General features: G+C 38.7%; 1 protein-coding gene across 1 annotated transcript in view; it reads right to left on the bottom strand.

The window, feature by feature from the left end:
• Positions 1–14,335, bottom strand: part of SMIM19 (small integral membrane protein 19) — a 15,582-nt gene continuing 1,247 nt past the window's right edge. The window contains exons 2-3 of the mRNA XM_014066272.2: positions 13,804–13,928; positions 1–2,322 (exon numbers count right to left, since the gene is read on the bottom strand). Of these exons, the coding sequence (XP_013921747.1) occupies positions 2,255–2,322; positions 13,804–13,928 (193 nt within the window). The 3' untranslated portion in view covers positions 1–2,254. The remainder of the gene's footprint in view (positions 2,323–13,803; positions 13,929–14,335) is intronic.

Raw genomic sequence — 14,335 nt, forward strand, 5'->3', positions numbered from 1 at the left:
AAATTTTAAACATTTTTATTTTTGTAAAAAATAAATATTTTATACACAGAGGCCATGAAGACATTTTACAAGAGTACACTTACAGTTAATTAATTGTGATATTTAACCAATTTAACAGTACAAGGAATAGTACAATTTGAAAGCTACTTTCAAATCTATCACATACAGAACATAAAAGGATGTACTTTAGTAAAATACAGGCTCTATTTTGACATAACTCAAAGACAACTAGAAAAACAAATATCATAACTTAGCAAGGTATACAGATCAGTCAGCCAACAGAAATGTATTTATCTCACTTGTTTTCTACTTCTACATTGTTTAGATGGCTCATAAAGTTAATACCTTACTTACAGCAATCAATGCAAGCGGGGGACAATTCTAGCAACTTCAAATATATGCATCACTTAATAGTGTGACAAGCACTTTTTATGATTACATTCAGTGATGGGATTCAATTTTTTTACTATTGATTCTGTGAGTGGGGCTTGGTGGAGTCATGTGACGGAGTGGGAATGGCCAACTTAACATCACGGCAGCTGCCACCTCTTTGCCAGCCAGAACTAAACCGGCAGCAGTGGCTGGAGGCTTCTCGCTTATGTTCATGCTTATCTTTGGTGAGCAGAGCGGGCGAGGCACGGAGGCAAGGGGAATACCTGGGCCGCATAGGGTGGGGTGGGAGTGGGTAGTGAGAATGGGCAGGTGGGGCAAGTGGCAACAAGTGTGTGGGGGTGGGGCCAGCCAGAGGTGGTATTTGACGGTTTGATGAACCAGTTAAAATTTTTGTTTCTGGTTCGCCTGAACCAGTCCAAACCATCCGAATACCACCTCTGATTACATTAGTATAAATATGAAGCTTATATTCAGATTTAAATTATCTGCACTGTACTAAAGGATACCAGAAAGGAATCCTCACAAAAATAATTACATGGTACAGATCAAAACAGTATAAAAGATATATTGCTCTAATCTTTTTGCAGTCCAATTGATCAATCACTGTTTAAATGTAACAATTATTTTGATGTAGAAGAGAGAGAGAAATGTATAACTGTATATCAAATGCATTAGAACTGAACATTTAATAGTCAAAACTATTGCCTATTATTGGGAAAATAATACTGTCCATGTTTAAGATGTAAATTAAAATACAATCAATTAAAACCTTCAAATTTTCAGACATGCCCAAATAAAATATGCTGCAAATATTTAAGCATCTGATTCCACTGTCAATTTCATTTAACGTTTTTGATATATTGACAAATTATTGATATTTATCCCCATAAGCCTAACAAATAATTGATATTTATCTATTATAAGTCTGATAAAAATAGTGTTGTTATCTGAATTTCAACATATTCTGTTTTAGCATTTTACCTCTAAGTCTAAAATGTTAAGTTTGTCCCATTCATAAAATATTGCAACTTACTACTATATTGTCATTTATCAGCCTTCCATCCTTCCAAGGTCGGTAAAATGAGGACCCAGATTGTTGGGGGCAGTATGCTGACTTTGTAAACTGCTTAGAGAGGGCTTAAAGCACTGTGAAGCAGTATATAAGTCTAAGTGCTATTGCTATTGGGGAGATTTCTTAAAGAAATAATTTCAGAATTCAATAGAATTTAAAAAAAACAATTAAAACGACAAATGCAAAAATATTCTTGTTTTATCATATTCACAGAATGGACTGTTTGTTCCTTGCTCTAATTTCTGTTCTAATTGCTGCAAACAGAAATACTTTTCCTAAACTTTTCATATTTTATGTATATTCAGTTACGCATTACAATTCTATATATCTGTCACATTGAATGCAGTTTATTAAAAGTCCCACTGTGGGAAACTGTTCATTTAAGAAGTAGCTGAATTACTTGCAGCATTATGGCACATCAAATAGTATGTGCCTCTGTCCCTCAAATGAAGATTTGAAGCAACTGCAGTGCTCTTATGAGCTCATATTTTTACTGGAAATGAATTAAGAAATAATAGCAGTGTATGTATGCATGTGCGTGTGTATGTATGTGTGTGTGTGTGTGTATATATGTATGTATGTATGTATGTATGTATGTATGTATGTATGTATATATTTTTCAGATGTTAGAGAATCTTTTTACAGTAATACATAAATTCAGAGCCTATAGTCAAATCATACATTATGCAATTAGTGCACATTTTAAAAATATTAAATACCATTAAAGTTGCACTGCAAATAATTATCATCAACGCTCTGACATCCTCAGCACTTCAGAAATTCAAAACTTCATTCCACCAAAAGCTGTACACTATCAGTCTGTTTCTGTGGTTGTTGCTGGTGATCATATTTCCTTGCTAGAAAATAAATACATTTAGATATTAGGATACAATCCGAATGTATTGCCGAAAGTGATCCACATAGAATTAATAGGGCTTATTACCAAATAAACATACACAGGATTGCTTTCTAAATCTTTATTGAGTGATAAAATCTTATGTTGGCGGAAATAACAAACTGCAGTGTAAGTCTATCAGTTTCCAATACAATATTCTGGACCAAAGTTAATCATTTCGCACAAGTACCAAATGTTCATTTTAAATCACAGGGAGTTCTTTCGCTCGATACAGAATTATAGCAAATCATAATAGCAGCAGTAATCCTAAGAAGATCTTCAGCAATTATAAACTATATAAGAATTAAAAATATATAAATATATATTTTAGTTGGGGCATCAATCTACTACTATTGGTAGGTTTCATTTTAACAATATACATACAATATTTTTATATTTTCGGGAAAGAAATAAAATAGTAGCATACCTATTCTAAGAACCAATAAGGAAAGCTACTTACATTTTAAAAATCACACTGCTTTAATTTTGTAAACTGGAATTTGAAAATCGGCTTTCACATAAATGTAGGTAGAAAATAGACAAAAGTATCTTATATTGATTAAGTGAACTGGTCATATCCTTAAATCAATCTGTTTATATTAGAAAAAATATTTCTAGACCTTTTTTATATGGAGGCACAGTTAAAACTTCCAATTAATTGTTTAGAGCTTGGCTTTATACAAACCTCACTTAACCAAATAACATAATTGGGAAGGACCTTTCAGGTCCTCTAGTCCAGTGGTCCCCAACCCCCGGTCCGCGGACCGGTGCCGGGCCGTGGAGTACCTGGCACCGGGCCGCGCAGCGACCGGGGGCCATGATCACTGTTCCCTCTAAGGTGCGCGCCTGCGCGGCCGCGCACGTCGCAAAAAAAGCCCACGCAGCAGATTCTATCTGCCGTGCAGAGTTTTCTGTAAAGCAAACGTGGGGAAGTCCTTTGCAGGCGGCTAGAACTGGCCGCCTGCAAAGGACCTCCCCAGACTTGTTTTGATGAGCCGCCAGTCCTCTTGCTTCTTCTCCTTCACCGGCAAAGCTCCCGCTGGCGTCCTGCTCATGGCAGTGGCAGTGCCTCTCCCTCCAAGCGGAGCACCTGAGCTGGCTCCCGCGTTATCCCTCCCCCTTCCTCCTCTGCCGTGCTTTTGAGGCCGCGGGAGCTAGTAGGAAAGTGGCGGAGGTGGAGGCAGGGATAACCCAGAGCCCAGCTGAGGTGCTCCGAGCGGAGGGGGAGGCACCACCGCTGCTGCCATGGGTGGAGCCGCCAGCGGGAGCTTTGCCGGTGAAGGAGAAGAAGCAAGAGGACTGGCGGCTTTGAAATGCAACCCCCTGGTCCCGCCGGCCGCGGATTTGATTCGGCATAAGTGGGGGCCGAACGCATGCTGAGCTGACTTTGCGCAGTGAGGCGGAGTAATTCAACCCCCCCAAAGAACGTGTGTGTGTGTGTGTGTGTGTGTGTGTGTGTGACAGAGAGAGAATTGGATCAAAATTGGTGGCCAAAGGAATGGAGGGAGGGAAGGAAGGAAGGAAGGGAGGGAGGGAGGAAGGAAGCCTTGCCCCCCTGTGAAAAAAACTGAAGATGGAGCAGTGAATGAATAAACCATAAAAGCAACAAACAGTTAATGCGTAAGTAAGCTGAGGAGCAAGTTCTCAACTAAGGAAGCAATATAAGAAAGAAATATAAAAAGCTCAATATGCCAAAACACTTATTTTAGTCTTCATTTAATTACTTGTATTGTAGTCTGATGTAACATCTTTTTAAAGTTAACGTTAGTTAGAAAAGATAGGGTACAAAACTTAAATAATAAAAAAATTGTACATTCATTTTGAAAAATAAATGCAATACTTGATTAATTTCATATCTTTATTTAAAATAGTTTTGGCATGGCATATGATTTTATTGACTCAGTTGGAAATGATGTGGATGTTGTATCTGATTCTGAGGTATATATATTCTTAAGTAACATAACATATAGCATATTGTCCAAACTTGCTAGACTATTTAATTGATCTTACTACTTTAAAGGGGGAGAGTTTCATGATAAATTATTTTATTACATTTATGTTGCATTTATATATTATATTTATTACATTTATATTCCACATTATACGCCTCCTACCCCTGCGCGCGCTCAGCGGGCCACGGTAAAATTATCAAAGGCTGACTGGTCCGCGGCGATAAAAAGGTTGGGGACCACTGCTAGTCCAACTCCCTGCTCAATCTCTTCTTAAAAACCTCCAGTGATGGAGCACCCACCGCTTTTCAAGGCAGACAGTTTTACTTATTAATTATTGTCACCATCAGAAAAGTTCTCCTTATTTCTAAGATGGATCTCTCCTTGATTAGTTTCCATCTATTGCTCCTTGTCCTGCATTCAGTTACTTTGGAAAATAAGTTGACCTCTTTTTCTTTCTGGCAGCCTTTAGATATTGGAACACTGTCAGCATGTTACCACTAGTCCTTTTCCCCCCGAATTTTTTTAAATCTTTTAATTTAACATCAGTATCTACATGAACAGTATATTGTCTGGGTACCGTTCATTTTAAGAAATAGTAATAATGATAATAATATTCATAACTTTGATGGTGATCATATATTAGTATTTGCTTGTCTATCTTAGTAAGCCTTCAGTTCATCTTATTTTTTTTTACTTTTTAAACTCACATAATAATCATCTTCTAATATCTACTTGTATATAGTAACTATAATAACTTCTATCATATGACAATATATATAATCTTTTTTCATTAGACCAAATACACCCAATTCCAGCAATTGTTCTTCATATACTTTAGCCTTCAATCACCTTATAATATTTGTTTCTCTTCTCTGCACTCTCAACGACATCTTTTTTATATTGTGATGATCAAAACTGGCTGCAGTATTCCAAGTGTGTTCTTACTAAGGCTTTATAAAGTGATTTTAACACTTCATGTGATCTTGATTCTATCCCTCTGTTAATGCAGTGTAGAACTTGGCTTTTTTGATAACTGCAGCTCACTGCTATCTCATATTTAAGTGACTGTCCATTGGGAGTCCTAATTCTCTTTATTACTACTATTGAGCCAGGTATCACCTATTCTACATGTTTGGGGTTTTTTTTGCCTAAGTGTAAAACCTTAGTTTTATCACCATTGAATTTCATTTTGTTGGATAGAGGCCCAGGGTTCAAATTTGTTAAGTTCCTTCTAGAACCTGAACCTATCTTTTGAAGTGTTAGCTATTCCTGCCTCCTGGTGTCATCTGCAAATTTGATGAATTCCCCTTCTATTCCCTCCCTCATTTAGATTGTTTATGAAGTCATTGAAGAGTACTGGGCCTAAAAGAGAACATTAAGGTACTCTCCTGCAAACTTCCTTCTATGTGGATGTGGCTTCCATTAATAACTACATGTTTAGTGTGATTAATCAGCCAGTTATGAATTCATCTGATGATGCAGCCTTATCAATTTTTTCTATGTTACAAATGGAAAGCTGTGGTCTACTTTATCAAATGACTTACTAAAATCTAAGTATATTATGCCCATAGCATTTTACTGGTGTACAAATTTAGACACTTTTGTCAAGAGGTATAATAGGTATTGGCTGGGATGATCTATTTTTGACAAAAAATAGACATCTGGTTTGTTTGTCCCTAGGTATTTGCAGATTCATTGCTTATCTTTTTTCAGGATTCCCCCAGGTATTAATGTCAGGCTGATAGCTCTGTAGTTTCCTAGATCCATCCCCCCACCCTTTTTTTGAAGATGGGAATTATGTCAACTCTTTTTGAATCTTCTGGTAGTTCCCCGGTCCTCTAGCATTTTTGAAAGATGGTTCAGTGGTTGAGATTTTGTCTGCCAGCACTATCAGAATCTGAGATGTAATCTGTCGCCACCTGGTGATATTAACTCATTTAGAGTGGATAGGTGTTATCTTACTGTTTTCTGATTTATATTCCTAATCTTTCTTTTTCTGTACTGTTTTTGAGAGGTTGGATTGTTTTTCCTTTTTGTGTAAAGATAGATATAAAAAATGAGTTAAGCAGCTCTGCTTTCTCTCTGTTGCCGGTCACCTGCTTGCCATCTTCTCCTGTTAGTGGACCGATCATTTCCGTTACTTTTTTCATGGTTTTTTTTTTACATCTTGAAAGAAACTTTTTTAATTGTTAAAATTCATTGCAAATCTTAGTTCATTCTAAGCTTTAGTTTTCATCTTTGCAGTTTGGATTTGCTGATATTATAAGCCCCCCTTTCTACTTTTTTATATTTGTCCTTTTATCAGAGAGGTTTTTGTGCAACCATGATGGTTTCTTCAGGAATCTCTTATTTTTCTTCTCCAGTAATATTGTTTTATACTAGGTTTTTATAACTACACTTTTGCATTGAATTCCAATTGAGCTTGCATTGAAGTCCAATATTGTCTAGCCCCCCCCAACCTCATTCCTGTAATTTCAACCCTTCTGTCATTTCATCTCTGTTAGTGAGAACTAAGTCCAATATGGCTGACTCTAGTTTCTTTCAATACCTTTTTTTTGGGAGAAAAAAAATTGTCTGCTAGGTTTATCAGGAATCTGTTTGATCTTCAACTAGATGCAGAGTTTGTCTCCCAGTTAATGTAAGTGTAGTCAAAGTCCCCCATTCCTGTTGTGTGCATCCTGTACACTGTTAACTAACTATAACTCAATGTTTATTACAGCCAGAGACCAGACACCAGACATTACAGTCAGAATTAAAAACACTCAAGGAATATGCAATTAAAAATTCTAGAATAAAGTAATTAATAACAAATAAAATCCATATTAAAACCACAAGTATTGGTCTGTCAGTTACACATGAGAAAGTCACACATGTCCTAACTATACTATAATACCAATCCTTAAACTGTACCTATAGTCATTAAATACTAAAATACAACAGAGTTGTATTAATTGAGCTGTATTAATTATGTAAAACAGCTATGATGGATTAATCATGTGTTTTCAACGAATCCCCAATGCTGCTGTGCAGAATCTAGCCACCTGCACTGTAATCACAGTCGATTCGTTCTTAGGCAGCCATTGGAGATTAGTAGTGTTAGAATGGTCAGGATATCTATCAATTATTGGGAGAATATGTTTTTGTTAATAACTCTATAAAATGAGCATTGAAAAAGTATGTTTCCAAGAGTCTCCACCACTCCTGAGCCACAGGGACAGTCTTTTAATCAATGGTATCTTTTTATATTTGCCATGCAGGACAGTTGATGGAAGCGCATGACAACTTGAAAGCAAAAATGCTTTCTGGTGGTTCGCGGTCTCCAATGGGCTAAAATAACTGAGTAACAACATATCTAATAGAGTCTGGAGCCAGAAACAAGGGTGCTTTCTCTAAGGCTGCTTGCCTCTCGATGTCTTCTACCCTTTGTTGCAAGTTTTGTTTTGCTTGGTCATAGTCCAACTTGAGTATTGAAACTGGAGAAAAGCCTAGTTTGGCAAGATTGGACTTGACGGTCTTGATCCATAAAGAGGAGAATTTATTTTAGAGAATTAATGGAGCAAGGCCTTGTGAAAAAAAAAAAAGCTTTAGCCAAAGATTTAAAGAAGCTATACCGATTCTTACCTCGACTTTTATTAATCCTGTCTCCAGGCATAGAAGGGCATTCACAGACAATGCAGTATCTGGAGAATTGCTCTAATAAATTTGGACTGAACTCTTTCCAATAGTGTGAAACATGAAGCTGAGGGTCTGAGCAAGATCCTATAAACAAGCTGTGCTAGCAACTTGGCTTGAAAGAGCTTAATTGCAGCAAGAACATAGTATCCTCCCTTTGTGTGGAAAAAATTGGAAATAGTGTTTGTTGATCTTTGGCCCGAGACAAGTGCACATTCACCATGTGCTTTTCTTGAGCTGGTAGCAAGAATGACCACACCTAGATACTTAAAGGTGGTTAACTTGCTCTATGTCATGACCATTAAGAAATTATGAACAGAGTTTTGGCCTTTTTGCAATGGCATAACCTTAGTTTTCTAGTAATTTATGTCAGTTTATTGTAATTACAATACTTGACAAGGGCTTGCAAGGGTTTTAAAACTTACTGGTGCCCTGGAGAGGATCACAGCTTCATCTGCATAGAGAAACAGTGTGATGTTTCGATCACCTATTTTTTTTTGGGGGGGGGGGGTAATTTGGCTTATTTAACCATGTCATTAATATGCAAGTTGAAAACCAAGGGGGCCAAAATGCACATGTTCACCTCTGCTTTGAGTTTGGAACAACCTTGAAAGGAACCCTTGCATATGACACCTAACCTTGAGGGATGTATCATGCCCCATCGGACCCTGAGTCCATGGAGGAGGATGAGCCAGTGCTAGGTCCAACAGAGGTTGAGGGGGCAGCCTTGTTGGCTTTGAAAGAACAGGGAAGGAGCTGGATGAGGTGGCCCTGGGTCCCTTGGGTGTTGTATGGCTTGCCAGCAGGGAAGAAGGGTCAGGATGATCGAGCGGGAGGTGGGGGGAAGATAGGACAGGCAGTGGAGATGAGGAGCGACGGAACTCAGGCTACGAGCAAGGACCGTTCCCTCCTGATCCACAAGTAAAGAGAGTAGAGAAGCGGGAACAGCACAGGAAGACCTGACAACTCAGGAGGAGAGCACCCCACCCCTCTTCACAAGGAACATCTGGGGACTGAGATTTAAGGAGATGCTGTGGGGAGGGTGTTTGTCAGAAAGCTGAATTTGTGGAGATTTGTGTCCTTTGCTTTGTGGCTCATTGCCTTATTCCTTTGCTTTGTGGAAGTCACTTCCATATTCCCTTGCCTTGCTAGATTTCTTACCTGGAAGTGGTTGTGCTAACAGCATTTTGCTGGACTACTCACAGCCAGAGGCTGCTGGAGTTGTGCGTGAGCGTTTTGCTCCAGAACCTGCCACAAACGTGGGAGCATTTGGGGGAAAATTGGAACAAGAAAGGGAAGTTTGAACTATCAGCTAACTGTTGCATCCGTGCCTTGCTGGGGTCATCACAGGATGTTTTAATATGTAAGCCACATAACAAATTGAGACGCCTATGATCAAATGAAGCAGCTTTCAGCTTCTTCCATAGCTTAGTCCTGGTAACCATATCAAAAGCTGCCTTGAGATCTATAAAGGTGACCTATGATACGGATCTATTTAATGCATATTTTTCAATCAAGTGATAGAGGACTAAGCACTCTCCCCTTTCCAAACCAGCTTGCTCTTCAGCAATTAAGTTCTCAGGATCCAGCCACTCCTTTCATTTATCTTGAAGATGTTTGGCATAGAGATTGCTGATTATATTTAGCAGACTTACTAGTCTGTAATTAGCATGCTCGTCTCGCTTTCCTTTTTTAAAAAATTGGGACAATTGCCAGCCCCCAATCCTCTGGGACATGACCATGGAGTCAATATAAGTGAATAGTGTTGCCAGGACTGGAATCTATCACTCCATATTATTCTTTAATAGTTCAACAGAAATGAAGTTAGTTCCTGGAGCCTTCCCGATTGGCCTGATAGCTTCTGCTTGTGTTATCCTGCCCTGCATTCTCCCAATCTTTGTGCGCACCATAACCAATACCATGTCCTTGTTCGTAGAAAAGATGGCGGCTACAAGAGCTCTGGAGATATGGGATTATACCACCCTGCCTACGGATGACCAGGACCCTAACATTTATGAAACTACACAATAATCCTTGATTAGGGTGAAGTTTCAAAAGGGGGAAATGAGGCAGGTGGGAGAAAGTGACCAGAATATCACCTGAGTATAAGACCCCCCCAAGGGTCTTGCTGTTGATTACATTATGAATATTAATACATACCTACTATGCATTTTCTGTAGCTAGTGGACTATGGCATTAAGGGCTTGCAATTGCTTAATTTTAACCGAATCCACTATCTGGGTAGTAGTTATGGACTGGGGAGCAAGAAGATTGGGCACCCGCCAGCTATGTCACCTCAAAAGCCTTTTGGTTCTGGTAGGAATACATTCAAGCCATCCTGTATAAGTACAGACAATGATTAACATCGCCGTATACTGGTCCGAGCGCGGCATGTCGGTGAAATCAATCGTAAGTGAATCAAAAGGGTATATTCCCTTGGATTCATGTCCCTGGGGGAGCAATGGGCCTTGTTGAGGGTTGTTAGCAGCACAAATATGACACCGGGCACAAACACTGGCTGCTAGACGAGAGATATTATCAATATAAACCTTCCGTAACAAAGCCTTCTCCAATGCCGTTTTTCCCAGGTGGAGGGACTTATGGAGAGAGTAAACCACCTCCCATGCCAAGTGTTGGGGAACAAAAACCCGATTGTCAGGAAGTACCCACCAGGTCCCCACTACAGAGGGCCCTAATGACTCTGCCTGTTGTACCTCCTGAGGGGAGTAAGATGTGGGTGTTGCTGTAGGGGGGGTCCACAGGGTCAGGCATGTGGCCTGCATCATGAGGGGCTGAAAAGCCTCCGCCCAAGCTGTGCCATCAGCTTTATTATTGCCCCGTTCAGTGTCTGACACCCCCTTCTGGTGGCCCTGGCAGTGCATGACAGCAACCTCCCTGGGGCCCACGCACTGTCCAGTAGGCATAGAATTTGAGGGCCATATTTAATGTCCTTTCCTCCCGCTGTGATGAGGCCTCTTTCCTTGTAAAGAGCTCCACGCACTTGCACCGTGAGGAAGGCATATTTTTAGTCGGTGTAGATATTGACTCTGAGGTCTTGGGCTAACTCTAGGGCGTTAATGCATGCAATTTGGCTAATTGGGCACTGATACCCGCAGGGAGAGGTTCTGCTTCCCAACCGTCATCCAACGTGACCACTGCATATGCCGCTTTCTAAAGGCCATTGTGCAGAAAACTGGTGCCATCCGTGTACAAGGCAACATCCGGATGAGGGAGGGGTTCATCCTTCAAATCGGGTCTGCTGGCATAGGTTTCTTCAATCGTCTGCAAGGAGTCATGAGTGGTTACAGCATCCAGTTCAGCAGCAGGGTGGCCGGGTTCAAAGAATGTGATTGAACGAGTTTGATCAGGAGCTTGTGAGTGATAAGGCCCTGATATTTAAGCATTTGGGGGTTAGTCAGCCATAGATGCCCTTTTCTGTCAAGGACAGCCTTAAGGGCATGTGGGATGTAAATGTCTAGTTCTTGGCCGAAGGTTAACTTATTGTCCTCCTGAGTAAATAAAGCTGTTCCGGCCACCGCCTTGAGGCAGGCAGGCCGGCCAGCCCTTTGCCACGGGGTCCAACTGTTTCAATAGATAGGCAACCGGGCGGTGCCAAGTCCCGAGTTTCTGAGTCAGCACCCCCACTGCCATATTCTGCTTTGTTTCTACAAACAACTGGAAAGGCTTGTCTAAGTCAGGAAGTCCCAGGCCTGGGTTAAAGTGTGTTTAAGTTGCAGGAAACTGTCTTGTTCCTAAATTCTGTCAAGAGTGGCAGGCTATTAGATGCCAGAATAGAGAAGAGTTCTTTCACTTTGCTGTCTCAATAAGCTGTTCCCAGGAAGATCTGGTATCATGTGTCTTATTAAATGCAATTAATTGTTGGAATCATTTTTTTTTGTGAGATGTTTAAGAGTTGTTTTATTACCATTATTGTTTTATTGCCATTATTGTTTTATTGCCTCAGTTTCATGCATTTTATATGCCAAGGTAAGAGCTTTCTTGGCTTCAACACAGCCCTTGTCAAAATTTGGAGGCAATGCAAAGCCTCTTAACTGAGAAGTTAGGCTCACCTGGTAGTAGTGGTTGTAGCTTATGAAGTAAGTTTTTATATAGTTCTGGTAGCTAACCAATTAGCAAACATTTCATCTCTTTCGTCTGTTTGGCTGGGTGGTCTGTATTATTATACAAATTATGGCAATGTCATTCCTTTTTCCTTTTATATTAATCCAAATGTATTCAAGAAGATTTTCATCATTGTTGTGTGCATTTCTATAGAAGTGTTATTATTGTATGTATGTATGTATGTGTATATATATTGCAACTCCATCTTTTTTATTAAGTCTGTTTCTTTTGAACAGTTTGAATCCTTCTAGTTGTACATTCTAGTCATGGACTTCATTCCACCAAATTGTGTAATGGTAGTGAAGTCATGTCTGCCTTCTGTACTAGAATTTCAAGTTCACCTTGTTTGTTCCTCATACTTTGAGTATTAGTGTACAGGCATCTGAGTCCTTTATGACTAATCCTGTGTTTATTTTCTGCTTCTCCTGTTTTGGGTCTGAGTTCCCCCTTTTTAAACATTTGGTTAATTTGAGTTTTGTTCTTGGAATTAGTTTCTAAAAATTTGTCTCCTCCACTTAGTTTAAAGTTCTATGGATAAGGTAAGCCAATTGGTTTCCAAAGATATTCTTCCACGTTCTTGTGAAGTGTAGCCCCTCCTATAGATATTGTAGTCTGTGATGTAAGAATCCAAAGTTCTCTTGACAGCATCATTCCCTGAATGGTTTGTTTCAAAAGTCCTGCACTCTATCATTGGATGCCTAGCTTTTATTGGGAGTACAGAAAGAAACACCACCAGGCACTAATTTCTTTAGTTTTCATGCCTCTTCATAGTCTCTTTATTGTTTTCAAGGTCTTTGTGGTGTCATTTCTCCCCACATGAATGGGGTATAGGGAAGAAAAAATTATCTGTGGATTAAATTATTTTAATAAACCTCTCAGTAACATATTTCATCACTGTTTCTGAGAGACACCTAACCCTCCTAGATTGATTGTTCTTTGTTCTTTCTTTGTCATCAGAATGCTTTGGAAAACAGAACATTTTACTCCGTACTGTAATAGGAATAACTAATAGCAATCTCATTCCCAAGTCTTATTTCTTTTACAGCCCAAATGGCACAATTACAAAGATAAATAGCTTTGTATGTACTTTACCATTACTCATCAGTGGCAGGGAGTAATTATTTCAAAACAGAACAGAAATTGAGAATTCTAGAAAAGAACATGGGTAAGAACCTAATTTGGATGACTAGATATTTCAACAATTTATAAATATCCAATTCAGGTATTTTCTAAAGATCTTTAAATCTTCTAGCGATTTCTCTATCAGATGTCATTTAACATCCATTTCTCAGAATCATGTTATAAGGAAGAATACCATCCCAATTATGCAAATTAACAGAACAGAAAAAGCATGAGAAAGACGTGAATAATAAACTGTGCTACTGTACATTTCTGATCAGTATAAAATGTAGGGTATGATTCAAGGATCATTAGCAATCCTGCAATCTGTATTGGATTTAATTACCTTCAAGATCCATATACATTATCGCTACATGAGTAGAAGAGTAAAAGGATCACAATCCTAGAGCACAACCCTTAAATGTATTTACATTCAGAGTAGTAACTTCAAATGGTACAAATATTAGGAGTCAGATTTATGTTTCATCACATATATTTAGTATAAATTTCTTTTTTTTAAATGGGATCTATAGATTATCCAAACCTTAATAGTGTCAAAGTAAATATATTTTACTTACCAATAGAATACATCTCTAATTGCTGGCGAAGACGGACTTTTTTCATGCTGTCATAAAAATTTGGTTCAGGTGGTATTTCTACAGTTGGAGGTAATGTAAAAATCCTCATAATCTTCCTCTTATTTCTAAAGTCCAAAGAGAATAGAAAACATAAGTAATACAAAATCAGATATATTTCTCTTAATGGTAAATAAAATTAGCAACTTGTCTTAATTTCTACTGCAAAGAAATAGAAATACAATTGGAATTTCAATTAGAAGTGGCAAAGATTATCTCCAATTTCCTGAGAAAGCAAACGTTACCATCACTGAAAGATGTAACTACAGAAATTAGGCTATGGATGTTTAAATGTCACTTGATAGTAAGGCTTCTTGCTCACTGCATTCTAACACCCATTATTCAACATTAGTAGAAAAAAGTCACACAATACTCATAATAAACATTTATCTGAACTTATTCTCTATTGAGAATAGAGATTCTCAATCATCCAGGTTATTGTTGTCCCAAAGGTATTTCAGCAGAACTGAAAAAG

The sequence above is a fragment of the Thamnophis sirtalis genome, unplaced genomic scaffold, assembly GCF_051295495.1.
Source record: "Thamnophis sirtalis isolate CommonGarterSnake01/CBP01778 unplaced genomic scaffold, rThaSir2_p1.2 scaffold_4, whole genome shotgun sequence".
NCBI classification, from domain to species: domain Eukaryota; kingdom Metazoa; phylum Chordata; class Lepidosauria; order Squamata; family Natricidae; genus Thamnophis; species Thamnophis sirtalis.